Below are 20,514 nucleotides of genomic sequence, written 5' to 3'. Positions count from 1 at the left end.
AGCTCTGGCTTGAAATTCTAGTATAGTGTTGAATAAAAGTGGCAAGAGGGGACATCATGTCTTGCTTCTGATCTGAGGGAGAAAGATTTCAGTCTTTCATTATTAAGTATGATGTTAGCTGTGTATTTTTCATAGATGCCCTTCATCGGCTTAAGAAAGTTTCTTTCTATTCTTAGTTTGCTTATTTTTTTAAAATCAAAAAAGGATTTGGGGTTTTGTCAAATGATTTTTCTGCCTCTATTGAGATAACTGTGCTTTTCCATCTGTTCTTCACCTTAAAAAAACAAACAAACCGAAACAGAGCACCAAAAGCAAAAATTTGAGCTTTCAACATGAGAAAAGTGGTACAGCCAACTGTAGACAAATAATGAAAGGTTTATCATGTTTTAAAAACATAATTGGCCAGTGTATCATCCTGCCTGTTATTATTGCTAATCTTTCATTTCAAGAAGTATCCTACCAAAGAAAGCAATTTTCCAGAGAAGCTTTGGCTAATACTAATTGTTGTCAAACTCCTTAGTATAATCTAATTACAATCAAGACTGTCTTTAGTAAGCTAGTTCTCTTTCCTAGCATATCAAGGCAAAAACAATACAGTAGTTTTAAACATTTTTTGTGGTACTTGGACATGATACAAAATAAATTCTATACCCTGTTTCCTACCAGAAATAGATGTAGATAATAGTAATGCATTATTTGCAACATAATCCTAAATAGTCATGGGACAAATTAATAAAAGGCCTTTCCCACAAAACATCCTCTTAAAATATTTAAAATCTGAGTATAAAATGTGTCCACTTCATCAAATACTTTTCAGAGTCCATTTATGTATTATACCACTTAAGTGACTCTGAATGCTGTGTATCTACCTGGCTTATATCATAAAGAAATGAGACTCAAGATTAAGTATACATGGGGTATAAAATTGAAATAAATAACTCATTCCCAGCTAGATAACTCCATTTGAAATATGGAAAAAGCATATCTAGTCATGATGACTTTCATAAGTCAATGAGTCATTGTTAATGCACTCTAAAAACAACTGTGGCAATTGCTGTAATTTGCTTTTGACATTTCTTTTATATCCCAGACATGTGACAATTTTATTCTTTCTGTAAACGTAGGCAGTCAATTCGTTGGTCACTTAGAAACAACTCAGACCTTTACCCCACTACCACCATCAGAGTAGTTATACAGGATAGGCTGGCAGACTGGAATTGAGTTTAAAACAACATTAGAAAAATAAAATAAAATCACACTTAACACTCATTTCAGGAGATGAGAAGTTTACTTAGAAATTGCAAACATTTAGCAAAGATAAGACATAAACACTATTTCCCATATTCTACAGAAATACAATTATTTATAGCTGGTTTGGTACATGGTCACATAATAAAAACAAATCTAATGGAAAAAAGAAATGGTTCATTCTATTTTTCTGCCACTTATCACAACTTAATAAGCATACCAGTAAGTAATGGAAGACAGCTGCATAGGAAGATTAGAATCCTAGGGCTGTTTGTTAATACACATGATTGTATTGTAAGAATAATATAAAAACAAAATAGGTACAGATATACAATTAACATGCAATTTAAGGTATTATTTTGAAGAAACAGGACAGAGTTTAGCAAACACAAAAATGTGTTGTTGATAATGTAGTTGTAATTAGCATATCATGGTATTTTACATGGCATGGAATTTCTTCCTCATATTACGCTTGGCAAATTGAAACAGGTTAAGCCTACTTCTAGACAAATTTAAAATGAAGATGAAGGAAAATGAATGGATAGTTCTATTAGATACTTTTCTGAGTATACTAAATAATTTTTAAAGTACCATAATTTCATGCTTACCTCACCTACCATCTCCCAATTTAAAATAAAGTCATACTTCGTACCCTATGAGTCTGTACTGTCCAATATAGTAGTTCTTAGCCACGTTGGTTATTTGAGCACTTGAAATGTAGCTAGTCAGAATTTAGATGCACTGTGAGTACAAAATACACACTGAATTTTGCAGGAAAAGGTTAAATATGTCAATAATTTTGTATATTGATTGCATACTGAAATGATAATACATTGGATTAAATATATTATTATTAAGTTTCACCTTTTAAAAAATGTGGCTACCAGAAAAGTAAAAATTACAATGTGGATCACGTTTATTTCTATTGGACAGAGCACATATAGGTAATCTCTAATCATGGCATTAGCCTTAAAATTTAGCATCATGCTTTAAACCCTGTGGAGTACTAACTCCCAGGATATCATAAGCACCCTCTACACATACTGTACTTCAGGATTTATTTTTATTCTTCTCTAAAGTATACACTCCCAGCAGGGGTGTCTAACCCACAGCTTACAGGCCACATGTTGCCCAGGATGGCTATGAATGTGGCCCAACACAAAATCGTAAGTTTACTTAAAAAAAAAAATTTTTTTTTTTTTTGGCTCATCAGTTTTCGTTAGTGTTTGCGTATTTAACGTGTGGCCCAAGGCAACTCCTCTTCTTCCAGTGTGGCCCAGAGACACCAAAAGGTTGGACACCCCTGGATACAATTTAAGTGTAAAAAGAATTCATAAAATATTTAACCCTTAAAAAATGTCAATCAGTATATGATGAGAGCTAAAGGAAATTCAAGGCAGACCGGTTTTGGGGGAAAAATAGTTTTTCTTAAACAGCAGTGCAATCAGAGTGAACACAATTAGTATCTTCAGTAAAATAAGTTAGCCAAATGTATTTTAATGCACAGGATCTGACCTTGCACCACAGATCCTATATATAACTTGTCCATTTAACCACAACCTTTAACAGAATCTTAAAACGATATTGAGTGCTACTTACTTAAATATTTCATTTAAGAAAATCTTCAAGCTATGTAAAATTAACATGCATGGTGAGTTCTAACAGTAGAATATAGTATTTGAGAACTTCTTTAAAGTTTCTCAGTGTTAAAGTAACCAACTGCCTAGTGTTCAAGAGACATGTATTTTAAGACATTTAGAAGCTACTGAAAAAAAAATTGGCCTTTTATCATTTTCTTCCCCTCTTTCTTTTTTGTTTTTACAAGAGGGTATAAACATTTGGCATACTTACAATACCTCAACTTTTATTTCATCCAACTCAAAATCAAGTGAATCTAATACACATTCCATTATTCTTATAGGAACAACACACACCAAATTACAATACTGATAGTGGTCACCCCAGTCAGAAGCCAGCGTCAAAGCCACATGTCAAGAACCTCTTTAGGAGCCAATATCTGATTGCAATTGTACTCCACACTCTGCTCCTCACAACTCAGGTTGGAATGTTTAACTGTTTACATCTGTTTCCAATTTCCACTGGAATTCCAGAGCATTCTAAAAATGCTCTGAAAGCCACAAGTTATCAGATTCTGAATCTACTATATCATTCACAAGAAAAAAATCTCCCTTATTTTAAAGATGTTCTTTATAGATGTTTAAGACATTGGAAAGCAACCAAGATTCAGGGAGAAATATAGAACCTAAACCAGGATATACCAGCATAGAAACTGATTGCAAAAGACTATATAGTTCTTTCTAGAGTTCAACAGCCTACTGAAACACTTCATTACATTGATTAATGTGCCTTGCACAAAAAGACACTAAGCTTTTCACACTCCTATCTTCAGACCATGTTCTACATGAATAATATTTTTATTACATGTTACTAACTCCAACCTAAATAAGCCTGAAAATTCATGTCAAATGATATATTTTTCAAACATATATTACTCTGAAAATATACTCCTCAGTGAAGGATAGCAGTCTCCTGTCTGAAAGCTGTTATTTTGATGGTAGATTGATAAATGACTATTATTGAACACCTACTATAATCGCACTCAGTCTACTCTCATTCTTTTACCACTGTGAAAACATACCTGCTCCAAATGCAAGATGACATTTGTGAGGGAGGATAACATATGAGCACTTTTAATAGAATGCTGTATGAGTCAACATCTGGACATGTAATATTTTCATCCCTATGACAAAAATGACATTAAAAAACTTCAAATTTATTACTGATTGCTTTATAAAGATAAATACACATCTGAAGTATGCTGCATAGTAGTTTGAGGAAAGTGACTGCCATACATAAACTTAAGGCTGATTCCCTAAAGACATGGAAGAAATGCCACTGGTTTGTCCGCAACCAAAGATTTAATATAATTTACAAATATCTGATTAATTCAAGCAAATGGGCACTTGTGTTATGGTTCTAACTTTGCTTGAGGGGGTTGGTCTAATAAAAATACCTTTAAAACAGGAGCACTTTAAGCAAATATGAAAATAAAATTCCTCAGATAAAATTCTTTGTAAAACCATGATATAAATTCGAGTTCCAAATCTCATTTAAATGCATAAACATAAATATATATACACACACATATGCTTTAAAAATGTCTGAATTTCACTTACAGTCTTTGCCTTGTATGTTTGAACCTGATTAAATATCTTATGTACTTTATTTCTTCTAAAACTAAGAATATGAACAACGGTGAGAAGAAAGAGGTAAGCTAGTTTTAATTTTCTGACCTTTAACAACTCTGACCTGCTGAACTCCTATAAGGTACAAAGCATTATGCAATGTACTGAACATGTACAGGGTCTGAATATAAAACACCCTCTTAGGGAAATTGAAGTTTTAAGAAGCAAAATAATTGTCAGTTTGAAAACAGTAGTCATTTCTTCATTAGGATTTCCAAAAACTGAGAATGTCATCTGAAACACCCCCACCTCTGCCAAACATGAAAAATAATACAATACGGAAACTGTTTCCAGAGGAGACACGTGGAAGAGAACATTCATAACAAAGCCATAGGGACCAAAGCAGCAGGATGAGCAGTGAGGCAGTCACCAAGCATCTACATGCTACTGCGCTGGTAGTGGTTTATAAAAAATACTATCTATACTAAAATTTTAAGAACTAATAATATATTTAGTATATTTTTGCCTTTTCTTTTTTGCCACTGAATATAAAATTTTGTCCTAAATTGACTAAATCTTCTACACCCTGAGGAATAATAACAAGACTAATTAAAGTAATGCCAGGGTTAGCTTTGTAGACCATATTATTGCCCCAAAGCACAAACTATTTTATATATATAAAATACTCCTGGAAGCACAAGGTTTCATGAGCAGACTAAGCTACTGTTCTCCCTCCCTCTCTCTCTCTCTCTTTTTTTTTTAAAGCAAAGAATTTGGTTTTGCAGTGTTAACATGGCCTGCTGAGAATACAGAAGTCAAAACCAGGAGCCTAAGGCTCTCCTCCACCCTAGATCCACAACTGACACAATGGTTTGCTGTCTCAAGTATGAACATGACATATATTATTGAGAGATATTATTCAACAGTCATCTGAAAAGCACTTTGGAGTCCTTAGCTATTTTTATGAAATTACAATTAAAAATTACTTGTTATCTTGAAACAGGGAACTCCCATCTCTCCCCTTTCCATACCCCAGTAAATAAAATGCCAGATTTAAAACTTCATCTCAGTATCGACTTCTTTCCCTCCAGTGTCTGAAAGAACAAAGGTTCCATTTATTTATTTTCCTTTTCAACTGTCTTAAGCAGGCCTGGGTTTGGGAGGGAATTCTCTAAGTCCTTAAAGTGAGGCAAAGGGTTCATTCAGGACAACTGTATGGCATTTCTTTTATGGCAGAGAGCCACTGTTTCCCTTTGAACACAAACTGATGTTTAATTGTTTACATGCCATCCTTTAAATGTGATGCCTCCAACCCCTCCCCCCAAAGAACCAATTCTTCTTGGTAGGGTGCTTAAACATGATAACCGATGAATGTAAACCAGAACATCCCACCTGCTCACATCAGTATCTCGTTAAAGATAAAATACCCCATGGGAACCATGCTAGTGACTGGAATAAATGAGTCACAATCAACTGTTTGATAACACTCCTGTCCTCTGTTTTCTACCTAAACATTAGACTAAATATAATCTTGCTCCCCCCAAAAGTAAGAAAGGCACTCGAATTAACACAGTATGTATAGTTATTTTTTTTTTAAAGACACTGTGTGACATTAAGTAGAATCCTCAGGGTTGATTTTTCCTGCTTACTGCCTCCATCACACTGAATATTGCCTAGGCTTTCCTGTGCCTCCACACACTTCATTAAACAGGAGCACGTTACCGAGTACACCCAAGCACAGGGAGGCGGCAGCACACAAAGTGCTAGCATTTGCAACAGTTCTATTTGAGAAATCTATTCAGAAGAACAAAAGGTTCTGTTGTTACAGTGCTGTTCAAATTGTCTAGCATACTTTAAATGCTGAAGTTTTAAAATATAATTTTCTAGTAACAAAATAACTGTAAGCTTACAAAAACTTTACACAAAAAAAGATTAGATGTCATTCCTTTGATAACTGGATCTTTATCATCTTCTGTAATTCAGGGGAACTAAGGTTTAGATAGATTATTGTACAAGTGGCAGTTACATTCCCAAACTGTATTTAGCCCCTATGTCAGATACCATCTTGTGCTATAATTACTAGACTAATAATCTGTTCTTAACAATATTAGAAGTTATCTAAACTCTCTCTCTCTCACATACACACACACAGTCTCAAGCATGAATTGATATGACCTGAATATATCTAAATGACACAAAAGTTACCACCATATTTCCTACAAAATGCCACGTAAAAATCCAAGAACTTTTGTTTCTACATCTTGTTACATAAGCCCTTATCTGAAGATTTAAGTGGCTTTTAATGATGTGTGTATACATTTAGTCTTATTAATAATGAAGCCTTTGATTTAAACTAGAACCGTACAATAGGAATAAGAAATATGACTGAAAGTCTGCACCCAAAGTTTCCAAAAAGGTAATAAAATGCTAAATCCTAGAAAAGAAAAAGGGGACACGAATAGATATCAAATTCTCAAGCTTAAAACAAATGACTAACATAGGTTTAATATCTACAAGGTCCACAGTTCAAGTTTGGAAGGAGAAAAGGTGAAGTGCAAAATAACTATCCAGCCACAGGTACAGATCAACATGTCTTTAAAATCAAAGAATTTCTTCAGATGCTCATAAGTGGCTCTGGCTATGTTGGTAATATCTGTTCTCCAACATCAAAACAGAAAGTAGTGTTCTTAATGCAAGTGGACTTCATTAGTTCTATGAATTTTTAGTATATATTAAAGTACAGTTAATTGATAATTACAGTTGTACTTCTTAGAAGGGATTTAATAAGCTTAAACAAGGTGGGGGTGCATGTGTGTGTATATATACTGATTCTATATGCAATGTCCACTGAAGTATCATGAGGTTAGAATACATCATTCATTCACAATCCACTGCTCTAATCCATCAATTTCTCAATCATAACTCGCTCTATCTATCTTCATGATGAATCTTTCCCCTCTTCAAACAGTTAATCATTTGTTAATAAATATTTAAAAAATCTTCATAATGTGCAAGTAGAATCTGGGAACACCGTTTTACCAAAATTGTCACACTAAAAAAAAAAAAAGTTAGGTGGTGGTGGTGGTGGTGAAGATATTGACAATCTTATTGCTTTTTTGCATGTCAGTAGTATTCATGATCCACAGGATGTTCTATGGCCTACTGTCTTTCAGTGAAAGTTTGATGAAATGTGTGTCAACCTAAACCATCTTTTTTTAAAACAACAACATATTTATAAAAAGTAAGAAGACTGACAAGTGCCTGATAGATACATCCTTTCCACTACATGAGCTCATTCAGCCAGTTATTATCATGCTACCGCTGGTGAGTTCAGGTGTAAACCATTTAGGAAAAAAGTACACCCATATAGAGCAATACTAGGTTTTTCTGTGAATGAGACTTGAGAAATAAAAATTTTAGAAATAAAGTATCACAGAAAAGTCACATACAAACAGTACCCTTTGAATGTTTGTATTTTCTCTCCCTACTTACAATTTCATTAGGAAGAGAAGAGAACAAGATACTAGAGGACTGTGGGGCTTCAGAAAGGGATGGGCTAAGAGCCTTAAAACAGAGAAGACAGTTAACAAGATGAGCAAGATAGATACTCAATGGAAGGTATAAAAAGATGTGAAACACTATAAAATTTAGTTGATGATTCACAGGGTTTTGTCTGTAGTCATGTCCTGAACACTCTAACATCAAAAGCATTAGAAGCTCTAATACTTGGGATACTTAAAATGATGTTTGGAAAAAAGGTAAATACTGAGTGAGGCCAGAATTTGGCAACATGTGTTAGTGGAATGGGAAGAATATCCCATGTCTTCTCTGTGTAATTTCCCCCCAAACCCCTGCAGGTGCTGAAGATCACAAACTAATGGTTTTACCCATAGAGGTCTAGGTGGACCTTGAGGTATTTATTTGATTCAGAATATGCCTTGTACACAAAGGGCCATGGAATTATATTCATAATGGCAATTATTTTCTCACTAAAATACCGTAAAAGCTACAAAAGGGTAATTTTGCCCTTAAGAGATAAGAGCAGCTTCTGTCTACAGAAACCAAGCTGGACAATTTTTCTGGTGTTCTTAACTCTTAACATTTTGCCGCTCAGCAAAATCATGATGCAGAAGTAAAGGACTTACTCTTTTCCGTTATGGCAATGTGCCTCCATAATGGAAAGATAAGCGAGGTCTGCCTGTCTCTACAGCTGTCTCTTCACACTGTTAAGTGATGTAGCACGTAAAAAGGAGAACAGCGAAGTGTGGTGGTCACACTTGTTTCTGCCACTATTACTCTCATAATACACACCGGGCAAAAGACAGTTTCCATCATCAGGGGAACTTTTAGAGAAGCAGTTCACATTGAGAGAGAGAGAGAGAGAGAGAGAGAGAGAGAGAAATGAAGTATGGAATTCATTCGAAATAGAGAGAATGTTTTTAGAATATGTCCCTGAAATAAGACAGATAAGGAAAAACAGACCAAAGTGAAAGTGACAAAAAATATGAAACAGACTGGGAAATTAAACAGAAAGGTATGAGGAAATAAGAAATGCAGACCATTTATGATGGTGGAAATATAATAATAGAAAATAGACGTTGCCTGGCCCTTTCCCCACCACTGCTGCACTAACCTGAAAAAAACCAGCCCTTGTTATTGAAAAGATAAGATACAGATATAGGTGGATACTTTGGTATCTCATCCCTGATAAGTTTAGTATCAAAGTTTTTAAATTGTTTTATTTTTTAAATAAAGATTGAAGAACTAACCTTCAAAACTATTCTGTCTCCCTGGCTTTTGCCAGTTAACTTTGAATAATCACTTCATAAAAATTTTGTAGTTTATCCAGTGTATCCTCAATAACTTAAATTTTTTAAAAGGAAGATCTTTGTGGATACATTTCTATGCATATTTCTACCATTTTTCATGGTGAAATGGAAGGAAAATAAGTAGTAATAACTAAAAATGGCATTCCAGGTTTTTTTAAAAAATCGATTTTTCTAAGCGCTGACTTGAGTGTTTTTGGCATATACCAAATTTGAGGTAAAAACAACCTATCAAAACTAGTAATAAAAATAATTTTCCAGTACTGCAATTACATAAACTCTTAAAATCATTATTATTATTTTAAAATAACCATTTAAAAAAGGGATTACATTGGAAGCATTATTTTCATATAAATTCCAATACTTCTGACTTTGGTTATCTTGGTCTGTAACTTGAATAGAATATTCAAGAGAAAGAAATGGTTTATATTTTCACATACCCATCCATCTGGCCATTTGATTCTCAAAACAACAATTAGATTGAGTAATTTTGCATTTGTATTGTTTTTAAGCTTAACTACAACATAAATTTTTAATTTAAAAAGATGAGTCTACCCAGCAATTGCACTGAGGTGGGCGGAGGTGTGTGTGAACCAACCAGGAGAACCAAATGAGGGGGAGCCTAGAAATACAGGCTTCCGTTAAAACTACAGAAGTGTAGAAATATAAAGGATGGGAAGTTACAAAGAAAAAAAATTAAGACTCACTGTTTAGCAGGAAGGAACTACACAATTATTTTATCCCCAAAGGAATGCCAGTTCTTAACAAAATAAATACAATGAAAGATTTTTTTTAGGACTTTTAACCTAAAGAAGAAGAATATATGGTTAGCTAATAATAGCAAACAATTCATGCAGTTACGTAAATAAGAAAGGAAAGCAATATTGCACTAAAAGGGGAGCAGGAATAGTCCACCTCTTTCATTGACTCAACGTATCCAGCCATTTCCTATATGCGTTGGCAAACCTGGCCTGCTCTACATTCCGGCAGGTGGACAACACTTGATCGATGAACCTATGTTCCATTTCCAGGCCTAGGGAATCTGGAGCTGGGGTCCGCTTCAGGCGCTTTGTTTCCTGGGAATAGCCTTGCTTGCTAGAGTCACTCAATCCGTCCACTTCCATTGCCTGAGCTGTATGAGGGCCTGCTGGGATGTGGTGCAAGTCACTAGAAGTCCCTCCAGGGCTGTCTGCAGGTGACAACTGGGTCACATTGTGAGGAAACCTACCACTTAAGTGATGTTGAAGGTAGAAAACATGCCGCCTGTGAAACAGAAAGGGGAGGGAAGAACATAGAGAAAAAAAGGTCACATTGTAAGGTCAAGCTTTTCAAGAAAAACAACAACAAAAAAATAAGTTGATAATTTCAAAACATACAGTACTCAGTTAACTGCTCCATTTGTAACCCAGAGTTCCTGGGAGAAGGAGGAAGAATAGTCATGGTAAAAATCTCTGGGTATTTGGACAGCCTTACAAACCCAGATTACTGTTTGTTTGGGTTTGTTTTTTTTTTTTGTGAGAAACGTTTTTAAGTAGCATCGCCTGAGATGATGACAATCGTTTGAAGTTGTTATTATTTGTAAACTATAATATGAAACCAAAAATAGCTCTTGGCCAATCTCTGCTATAAACTATAATATGAAACCAAAAATCAACCTTGTTGATATTTCAAAAGACAAGTGATTCCTGAAAAAAGGGATTAACTAATTCCTTTAGAGGCTTAGTCCACAGCATCTATCCAGTACTTTCTTTAGTAAGAACAATCCCTCGCAGTTGGTCTCACTACCTAGAAACCATGTGAATTTCCCTAAATCAATCACTACAGTTTCATTAAAAATCCACATGTATTAGGAATGTGCTGGGCTCTGGGTGAAGTATAAACTACAGGTTCCTATTCTTCCTCTATTGTCCTTAGAATCATGTGGAGTTATTTATTAAAAATGAAGATCCATGTGCCTAATCTACAAAAGTTTGACTCAGTGGGGTACACATCTAGTGTACACAACCAAGTAAACTACACAAGTTCTAGGTTATATCTCATCATTCATATCAGCACCTCTAATCCCTTAAAAGTGTAATATTATCCATTTTCCCAGTATTTCCTAGAATAGAGAGGGAACATGCAAGGGTGTCCAACCTGCAGCATATGGGCCACATGCAGCCCAGGATGACTATGAATGCAGCCCCACACAAAATCATATATTCACTTAAAACCCTTTTTTGCCCATCAGTGTTTGTTAGTGTTTGTGCATTTAGTGTGCAGTCTAAGACAACTCTTCCAGTGTAGCCGAGAGACACCAAAAGTTTGGATACCCCTAAATAGAGGGTATAACTTAAAGGACAGATAAACTGCCTAAGAGCAATGGATCTGTAGTAGAAAACTGGCATGTATAATATATAGGCCATCCCAACTATCTCTTCTCCCCACTCCCCCCATCAAAACTCCAATTAATCTTTAAAGTTTCTGCTCCATTAACTAGTTCTCTCTCAAATACAAAATAATTTTAATTACCTGAGCCTATTAATGTGCTTAAGTATAAAACAGCAACAAAAATCCGTAACACCAAAATGACACATAAGTCAAAATCTATCTTCTCTCTTGAAAATGGGAGTGCCTTGTTTTTAAGAGAAAAGAAAGTCTGTATTTATGAAGGTACCAAAGAGGGGAGATTGTTTTCCATCTTGTAACTATATGTAGACTGGAAAATGGGGGCAAATCTCCATTAATTTTAAAAATAATGCAAATATTTAAAATGCCTACCTCCTACCTAGCACAGGCGTCTTTTGTCTACAGAAAGAATCCTTTGACCTGAAGTAGAAACTGCATTTATAAAAATGAAGATGCTTCAAACTAGAACATGATCCAAAATAAACCACAGGTTCTCATACCTGGACATCATTTCAACATCAAAGTTATTTTACTGTCAAATGTGTTCAGAGCTCAAGTTATGAGGTTGTTACCCCTCTCAGATCTCCTTTCTAAAATCCTATTACACACCCAAAGTACACTTAAAAAAAAAGTGTCAAGTGACTATACTTAATAAGTACCTAAAGAACAACAAAGCTTAACTGTTCTTAGGGTCTAATGAATGGTCTGACTGTGCATCCAATTTACTTGGTAGGGTTTTTTCTTTAAAAAAAAAAAAAAAAAAAAAGCAGATGGTAGTGCTCCATCTCACAAATGCTATATATCGGTATCTCCAAGGAAGGAGTCCAAAAACTTTTTTTTTTGTTTGAAAGTAACATACTATTCTGTTGTGCAGTCAAGGTTGAACATCCTAAGCTGTAGGCAAACAGTTATGTGAGAAACCTCTTACTGATGATGATCATGAGAAGGATATGGTAACACCAACAATTCCAAATCACTCAGGCAAAGCTCCACAGGCAGATGACCACATTTACCCAAGCAGGCATGAGTCGGATGCAAGCACCTCTGTAGCTCTAATAGGACATGTACAGTTTTGTGCAAGAGATGAATTTTCCCTTCTCTTACCTATGACACCAAAGGGTTTCATGTCCTGGGTAGGAATCAATAAGATCAGTGCTGAATTCAACTTCTTCTTCTAGAAGGTGGGGAATATTTATTCTTGGTTCCTCTGTTGAAGCTGCTGCTTCTTCATCTTTTGGAAGAAGAAGAGCTGGCTCACTTCTCAAAGGGTTTTGTTCCAATACAGAACTGTCTTTCACAGTTTGGTTAATCAAAGACTTTAGCAAAAACTGGCGGTAGTGAAATCCACTGTGGTCTGAAACGTGCATGGATGCCCAGTTTTTAGTAGAAGATAGTTCATCAAGAAGAATCTTGCAGGAAGAAAAAAGGGAGGTGAGACAAGAAATTGCCAAAGGTTTTTCTTTCTCTATTAATGCCTTGAATTTCTCCTTCATTCCTTCCTTATTTTTTTTTTAACAACACCATTCCTACTAGTATTTTGTACAGTGTCTAACACAGTGCTGCTCCCTAGGAGAAATTCAGTAAATGCTAGTTTCCCCATTCCTTTATAAAGTAATAGATTTAAATACGTGTGCATGGGTGTGCGTGCACGCACGCACGCACGCGCACACACACACACACACAATTTAAGAACTTGTTTGTCATTTTTTTCCCTGGACCTTGATGAATCACATTCTGATTGACACACATCAATAGAAAAGCCAATTTCTAAAATAATAATGAACATTAAGGTGTTCATTTACAAGTAATGCTGATATTGAAGGGAAAATATAAATTCAGAGGTTGCTTTGATGTAAACTTTTTTATATTTAATGGACCTGTACTATATCTAACTTACTTAAAACAATAGATTCAATACAATTACTTGTCCTCCACTGCAAGTGCCATAAGGGCAGAGACCACATCTGTTTGTTCACTACTTAATCCTAAGGGCTTCGTACAAAAACATGATGCATGAATAACAGGAATTTTCAAGAGCACATGACTTTACTATTCAACTCACTTAACATCAATGACGAATAATTTTTTTGAGGGTAGATGAGACAAAATTCAGCAGTGAATTGTTTAGATCTTTGTATTTTCAATCCTGCAAACTAAACAATTTCAAATGGAATGATAAAGAGAAAAGCAGCATTTTTGAAAAATTAAAGTATTTGGCAGTGTCTTGGACAGGCAGCAAACATAAATGGTCCTGACAGTGAAAGGTATTTTGAGGGCCTGCTGTGTTCCATCAGAGGATTTTTAGACCAGCTAAGGAAAAAGACATACTTTTCAACAGTGAGGACTACACACCACACAATGCCAAAAGGTTCCCTTACCTGTTTTTAAAGACCCCAGGAAAATGACTTCTCCTGACCAAGATCCCCTCTCCACTTCCCTTTCTTCCCTAAAAGAAATCTTTCCATCTTCTGAACTTCCATAGTTCCTGTGTGTTTTGCCACATATATCATGTTATAGAATATTCTGGGCATCTTTTCATCCCCACCAAACTCTACAAGTTCTTTAAGATATTTATTTGTTCTCAATTATGTGTCCATTACCCTATACCTACTGGTATAGAGCAGATGTGCCAGTATTCTATGACTGACTGAATGAATGAACAATTTGATGAATGAAGTGACTAGTATAGAGGGATAAGTTTACTCCCTGCTAGGATGGTTAAGTTATATCAGTGAAATGTTTTAAACATCTCCTTTAAAGTCTTTATAAAGAGTTTACTTACAGCCACATAAATTTATTCTGAGCTACCTCTGGTGAGTCATGGAGAAATGAAGAACAGGACTGTATATTTGATTTAAAAGGTGAGCAAAATAGCACCAGAATATCTTCTAGTTGAAAAAAAACCAGAAACTAATCTTAAGGTTATTACATTTTTGAAGAATTAAGCTGCAGGACATGTATGCTATATTACAGCAGATTTTAAATTGTGGTACAGCATCTTTGAAAAAAATAAAACTTGTTTAAAAGGAATTTATGTAACATGAAAACATTTAAATCATTTCTTACTGCATTTTCTACATATAAAAACTGTAACTTTGAAGCAAGAAAAAGAGCAAATATATAAAAGGTTTCCATCAAAATCAACTTAATTCCTTTAAAAAAGTTCTCTGACTTCTTCAGGGCATTTTCTTACTAGAATAAAAAGGCATATAGACAGGGAACGATTAAAAAGAAGATAACAATTACTTTTAAGTGATCTTAAAGGCACTGCATGAAGGTAAGTTTGTATGTAAGGTACTCGCAGAATGAAAGACCTTTATATGATATACCTTAAACATCATTATTCTTTTCTAACATTCCCGATTAAAAAAAAAGTGAATAAATAAACGGCAAGAAAACTATAGATGCAGGGCTTTGAAACAGAAGGATAACAGGTTTAAAATGAAAGACTAATGAAAATGCTTGCTCTTATCCACACATTCCATCAGTCTTACAAACTTTAAAAAACATTTGAGTAAGGATTAAATGTAGGAGAGGGGGGTAGATAGGGCAGGGGAGAGTAATGGGGGTGGGGAATGGGGACAACTGTAATTGAATAATAAAATAATTTTTAAAAAAATTTAAAAAAATACAATAAAAAATGAACTACTAAAAAAAGAATAAAATACAGTTTCCAGCTCAAAAAAATCTGGTTTTTCTTCTAATTATAAAAGTGATACAAAGTAAAGATTATAAAAATTTAAAAATATAGAATATAAAGAAGTAAAAAAATATTGCCAGTGATGACCACTTTTAACATTCTGGCATACAATCAATCTTTAACTTTTTTTCTATGCATGCATGTGCAGTTTACTTTTAACTTAAATTTGGGATATTCTTTTATACTGATTTTATTCCATTTAAATTATAAATATATTCCCATGTCATTAAATATTATTCTAGAACATAATTTTTCACTTTTGCATAATATTTAATCCTAATAACTATCACGATTTAACCATTCTCTGATTTTGTTTTCACTCTTGTATAAATAACAATCTTATGAACCTATACACATATATAAATCTATGTGAACATCTTATTTATTTAGGAAAAATTTCTAGAAGTTTACTTATTGAAATTGTGGGGAAAAAATTGTAGTTCTTGATATATACTGTTAAAGTCCTCTCCAGAAAGGCTGTTCTCATTTATATTCTTATTGGAAGTATATCTTAATGTCTACTTTCTAAATTCTTCACCAATACTTTAATCTTCACTAATTTATTAAGTGGAAAATCATAATCATTTGTATTTTCCCAGTTATCAGTAAGACTAAATGTTTTCCTCTTTGCTTATTTTTCCTTTGTTTCTTTTATGACTTGCCTAATTTTCTTGTTTTATAAATTGCCTATTTACTATTTGTGATAGTCATTATTTTTCCTATGGATTTTAAAGAGATCTTTATATATTAAAAGTATTAAGTTTCTACCTTGTAAATATTTTTCTTACTATATTACTGTGATTTTTTTAATTCCTTTTTTCTTCAGATGTTTTTATTCCATTTGGAGTTTATTTGATATATTAGACTAAAATCTAACAATTATTTTCTAAAGAGTCAATCAATCTTATCAGCATTACAAATTAAACAGAGAATCCTTTCTTCAATTATGTGAAATGTAATATTTATCATCAATGAAATTTCTATATATTATGTACTAGGATTTGTTTCTAGGATTTATATTCTCTTCCATTACTGCGTCTATTTTTTGAGCCAGTGCCACAGTTTTAATTACTCTTTAAACATTTAACTATATAGTGGTATACAGTGTCCCCTTTTTTCTTTTCAACAATTTCTTAGCTACTCTTGAAACTTTAGTTTAAAAAAATTATTTTTCGTCCTCGCCCAAAAATATGTCCCACTGATTTTAGAGAGAGAGAAAGAGATAGAGATGGGGCGCGAGGGCGGGGGGAGAGAGAGAGAGAGAGAGAGTGTGAGAGAGAGAGAGAAACAATGTGAAGGAGAAATATCAATTGGTTGCCTTCTGTACACGCCCTTGACTGGGGACTAAAACTTGCCAAATTTTTCATGTATGGGACGACATTCCAACCAACTGAGCCACCCAGTTGGGCTATTCTTTCTAATGAGCTTTAGAATCAATTTTTGAAGTTGAAAAACAAATTGGTGGCTTTTAGTATATTTGCAGAGTTGTGCAGCCATCACTACTATCTACTTTCAGAACATCTTCATCACCTCTAAAATAACCTCTATTCCTATTAGGAGTACCCTAATTTCCCCTTCCTCTCTCTCTCCCCCAGCACCTGGCATCCACTAGTCTACTTTGCCTATTCTGAATATATCATATAAATGGAATTGTATGATACATGGTCTTTCGAAAATGGCTACTTTCAATGAGCATGATGTTTCAAGTTTCATCCATGTTATATAACATGTATCAGGGCTCCATTCCTTTTTTATGGCTAAATAATATTCCATTTATGGCTATATCACATTTTGTTTATCCATTTCTCAGAGATTAGACATTCAGGTTGTTACTTTTGGCTATTATGAATAATGAAACCCATGAACATTTCTTGTACATGTTTTGGTATGAAATGTTTTGCATTCTTCTAGGTATATACCTAAGAGTATAATTGCAAGGTCATACATGATAATTCTATGTTTAAGTTTTTGAGGAAATGTCAAACCATTTCACATTCCTACGAGCAGAGTATAAGCGTTTCAATTTCTCTACATCCTTGCCAACACTTATTGTCTGTCTTTTGTTTTTTCTGTCTTTTAAATTTTATCCATCCTAGTTGTGAAGTGGCATCATACTGTGGTTTTGAGTTGCATTTCCTTAATGGGTAATGATGTTGAATATCTTTTCATGTCTTTACTGTACATTTGTATATCAACTTTTAATTGGCTATTAGTAATAAGCCCTACTTAACTGTGAGTCTTCCCTTTCAACTCACCTTAAAAAATGAGACTATTTTAAAGTTTACTTAATTATATGTTCACTTAAATGCACAAACATCATAGGGAATATAAAATAGAAAATTAAAACCTCTCATAATTCCACTTTATAGCACTGATAAACATTCTTTATTCTCCAACCATTTTTTGGAACAGAAAACTAACACATGCTTATTACAGAAAATAGAAGAAAATATATCTATAACAGCACTGTGTGTGTATATAAATATCTGTTGAATGCTTACAATATGTCAGGTACAGTTCTAAACACTTTAAAGTGACCTTCAGTGCTAATAATATATGTATTAAGAAATTATATTAGGTCCATCTCACATTTAGTTTTATATCCTTACCCGATAATGAACACTTTTCTGTAAATAATCTTCCCAATTACAATATATCCTAGCAACAAAATATCCATGTGTGTGTATCTGTGTGTGTGTGTGTATGTGTGCATGTGCATACTTTTGTTGTTGTTGTTTTTAAGCTGCTCTAGGCCACTGGTACGTTTGTGATTACCTTCTCTAATAGACAAAGCAGGACATGATCTCCTAGCCCGGCTCAATGGCTTATAAAAGCAGAAAGGGGATTTTGCAAATTCAGCACTCTTCATTGAGAGTGAGAGACACTACAACAGAAGTCATGACAGGGAAAGCACAGTCTCCATAAAGACAGGGCAGGCTGGCAACGTGTGAGCCTAGGGGTGGACCCAGGCAGCTGAGTCAACACACCACTAATAATGAATTCTCATCAACATCAGATGGTTTCAAGTAGCCAAGAATTTCACCTTGGCCCCAAGTTCCTGATTTTGTGGGAATGCTACTGTAAAAGGTTCATATCAAGACAGGAAAGCTTCCAACAACTTCTCAGCTCACCTGGACTTGGCCTTCCTTATCTTGAACTCTCCTCAGCCCCCACCCACTACCAAGCTGTGGAACTGAGATGACTGGCTCTAGCGCTCAAAGCAGCCCTCAATCCACCAGGTAACTTGTAATCCTTCCTCCAGGCTCCCAACAAGGCAGCGTTCCTCACTGCGATGGCTGCTCCCGTGAGCCCCACCTGGAAGAGGAGTAACTTCCGTGCTCCCACTGTACCTTCGGCTTCCCCTGGTGTCTGTAAATGTCACACTGCTTTGTTAACTGCCGGCACCTGCATCTACTTCCTCAACTAGATTTTCAATTTGTTTAGAGCAAGCTTTTTGTCTTTGTGTCACACTGAATGTACAGGACAGTGTCTGGGAATGACAGGGTTCCCATACATTTTCATGAACAAATTGCAGTGAGCTGATCTAGCAAACTGGTAGCCAGTTTCACCTAGACTATCTATGGGGAACAGAGAAAGAAACTAAAATATAGTGAAATTTACTCTACTATTAAGTGCCTAGTACTTTATATACATTAATTTAAGTAATTCTCATAATAATTCACCAAGGCAGAAAGTAGAGCCCCCATTTTTATAGATTAAAACATTAAAGCTTTATTTCTGCATATAGCTAGGAGGGCCAAAATCTGAACCCTCCTAGCTTTATGTGGAAACATCAGGATTTTTACAGACTCAGCTGAGTTTGGGAATACCTGGGTAAAATCTTATTCCCTCCCCAAGAGACACTGTGAAAAGGCAGCCAGCTGATTTCAGCACAGTGAAGTCACATAACCAAAGACTACCAAGAAAAAAGTTTCAATTCTGTAATGCTTCATAATCCTTCCTGTTTCAGGGCAAAATGAGTTACACTCAGTCTTCATTATTACTACACTTGCCTTTGTTCTACCAATGCACTAGCCTTAGGAGTGCCAAAATATGCTGGTGAGGAACACAAACTTTTTTAATTGCCAGGGATTCTGAGGAGGTATCAGCTGTCATGAGCCTCTCTAGAAGGCTGCGATGCTCCTCTACATTCCTCCTTTAAAGCTCCTCTGAGGAGGAACTACTACCATTACATTTAAAGGGCAGACATGGAGTGTGCTAGGGAAGATGGGGTAACAGCCTTACCTTGACATCTAGCTTGGCCAGGTGTTGTAAAACCCAGATGCGATGGGACCAGGCATTATAGTTGCTTGGATATCTCCCTGCTGCTTCTCCACAGACCTCCATCTCTTCTCGTATTAGCCGCTGTGTCCTTTCTGTAGGAATTGATCCCAAGTTTCCTTTGGTCACAAAGGAAGGCAAGGAGGTTTCCTGAATTAGCTGTTGTAGCACCCATCGTCTGTTATGGCAGCATGTGGGAAAGAGAATAGGAAAGAACATAAATCAGAGAGAAAAATCAGTGTTTTTTTTTGCTCTTAATTTCCATTCACAAATAATGCAAAATAATACCTGTTTAATAAGCCCACTTTTTTGCGGGGGGGGGCAGGAGGATAGTTGATTTTGTTTTTAAAGACATGTAACTTTAGCAGCACAGATTGGAATGGGAGGAGGAAAAACAAAGAAGAAACTCTAGAAATGTTACATACTTGACACACACACACACACACACACACACACACACACACACACACACACACAAGAATGTCATCAGTTCCAAAACGACAACTCCAAAACTCCATCTGGCCAAGAACTGTAAAGGCAACTGGTGCATGTGTGTGCACATGTGCTTTAGCAGTGGTGACTGGTGGGGAAGACGATATAATTAATGGCTGGTAAATACTAGAAAAGGAACCATGGTTCATGTCTTTAATTATATTCTAATGTCTCACCCTATGTGTATTTGTTAGCAAATAAGCTGCATTATGACAGCTTTCATGAAGCAAAATTTCCATATTATCATATAGTATCTGGAGGGAAACAAATACGATATAATTAGTGAGACCATAAAGATTTTAAAATGTCTTTATCCATAGATTTTCCCTTTTTCTAAGATTTTCATTAGCATATATTTAAATAAAGTTCAATA

General features: G+C 35.0%; 1 protein-coding gene across 2 annotated transcripts in view; it reads right to left on the bottom strand.

Annotated features, from left to right (window-relative positions):
- Positions 1–1,324: 1,324 nt before the first annotated feature.
- Positions 1,325–20,514, bottom strand: part of PTAR1 (protein prenyltransferase alpha subunit repeat containing 1) — a 52,748-nt gene continuing 33,558 nt past the window's right edge. For both annotated transcript variants that reach the window (XM_054583037.1, XM_054583038.1), the window contains exons 5-7: positions 19,614–19,827; positions 12,773–13,077; positions 1,325–10,543 (exon numbers count right to left, since the gene is read on the bottom strand). In XM_054583037.1, the coding sequence (XP_054439012.1) occupies positions 10,201–10,543; positions 12,773–13,077; positions 19,614–19,827 (862 nt within the window). In that variant the 3' untranslated portion in view covers positions 1,325–10,200. The remainder of the gene's footprint in view (positions 10,544–12,772; positions 13,078–19,613; positions 19,828–20,514) is intronic.

Source organism: Pteronotus mesoamericanus, unplaced genomic scaffold (genome assembly GCF_021234165.1).
Source record: "Pteronotus mesoamericanus isolate MK-2021 breed Mesoamerican mustached bat unplaced genomic scaffold, CSHL_Meso_final contig_73, whole genome shotgun sequence".
NCBI classification, from domain to species: Eukaryota; Metazoa; Chordata; class Mammalia; order Chiroptera; family Mormoopidae; genus Pteronotus; species Pteronotus mesoamericanus.
The sequence above is the reverse complement of the archived record's forward strand: the minus strand, read 5'-3'. Positions and strand labels throughout refer to the sequence as shown.